The 947-nt window shown below is 39.7% G+C and overlaps 1 protein-coding gene across 1 annotated transcript; it reads right to left on the bottom strand.

Moving 5' to 3' along the window:
- Nucleotides 1–375: 375 nt before the first annotated feature.
- SARC_17322 (hypothetical protein) lies at nt 376–831 on the bottom strand (the record flags this gene model as incomplete). The annotated part of the gene is made up of 2 exons (XM_014288582.1): nt 376–453; nt 656–831. Coding segments are annotated over 2 exons (254 nt in total), but the record flags the coding sequence as incomplete, so codon positions are not given.
- Between the last annotated feature and the right edge of the window lie 116 nt (nt 832–947).

Below are 947 nucleotides of genomic sequence, written 5' to 3'. Positions count from 1 at the left end.
GTATGTATGTATATATGTATGTATGTATGTACGTATGTAAGTATGTATGTATGTATGTATGTATGTATGTATGTATGTATGTATGTATGTATGTATGTATGTATGTATGTATGTATGTATGTATGTATGTATGTATGTATGTATGTATGTATGTATAAATATATATATATATATGCACTAGTCATTGCTACAGCGTCAGTCAATGGCACACTGACTGTTGGTGTGGTAGACGTCGGTGAACTGGCGAACCGAATATGCTTGTGTAGCGCATATGTAAAAACGTACCTAAGATTGCGAAAACGTACGAGAGCGTAGAAAAACGTACCAGGAAATGAGCCAATCCCCGTATTATAACTAGATCATAGTCGTAGCGACCTACACCCACACTGACAGTGAATACGTTGTGGTGACAGCGCGAAATGCATTTGTAAACACACCACGGAATCGCAAAAACTGCAAGTGCAAAAATGTACAAAAGACGTACGAAAACGTACAAAACGTACAAAACGTACCAGGAAATGAGCCATTGCCCGTACTTTAACGGGATCATAGTAGTAGCGACCTACACCCATACTGACAGTAGATACGTTGTGGTGACAGCGCGAGATGCATACTTTAACAAACAAAAAAAGTACGAAAACGTACAAAAACGTACCAGGAAATGAGCCAATCCCGGTATTTCAACGGGATCACAGTAGCTACCTACTCCCACGCTGAGAGCAACGGCTGCTTTGTGGTGATATCGTTCTTCTTCAAACGCGTCCTGGTTATCATCCAAACCGGATTCCGAACTTTCCTGCAACGATACTTCGTCTTGTTTAAACTGATTGTCTGTATATAGCGGGACAGGATGGGGTGTATATATGGGTATACAAGTAGGTTAAGTAAATGTAGGCAAGATTATCGTGTTTGAAATTATCACAGGGATATATCTATATACGAACCAT

Source organism: Sphaeroforma arctica, assembly GCF_001186125.1.
Source record: "Sphaeroforma arctica JP610 unplaced genomic scaffold supercont1.10375, whole genome shotgun sequence".
Lineage (NCBI taxonomy): Eukaryota > Ichthyosporea > Ichthyophonida > Sphaeroforma > Sphaeroforma arctica.
Note: the sequence above shows the minus strand (reverse complement) of the source record. Positions and strands in the feature narration are given on the sequence as shown.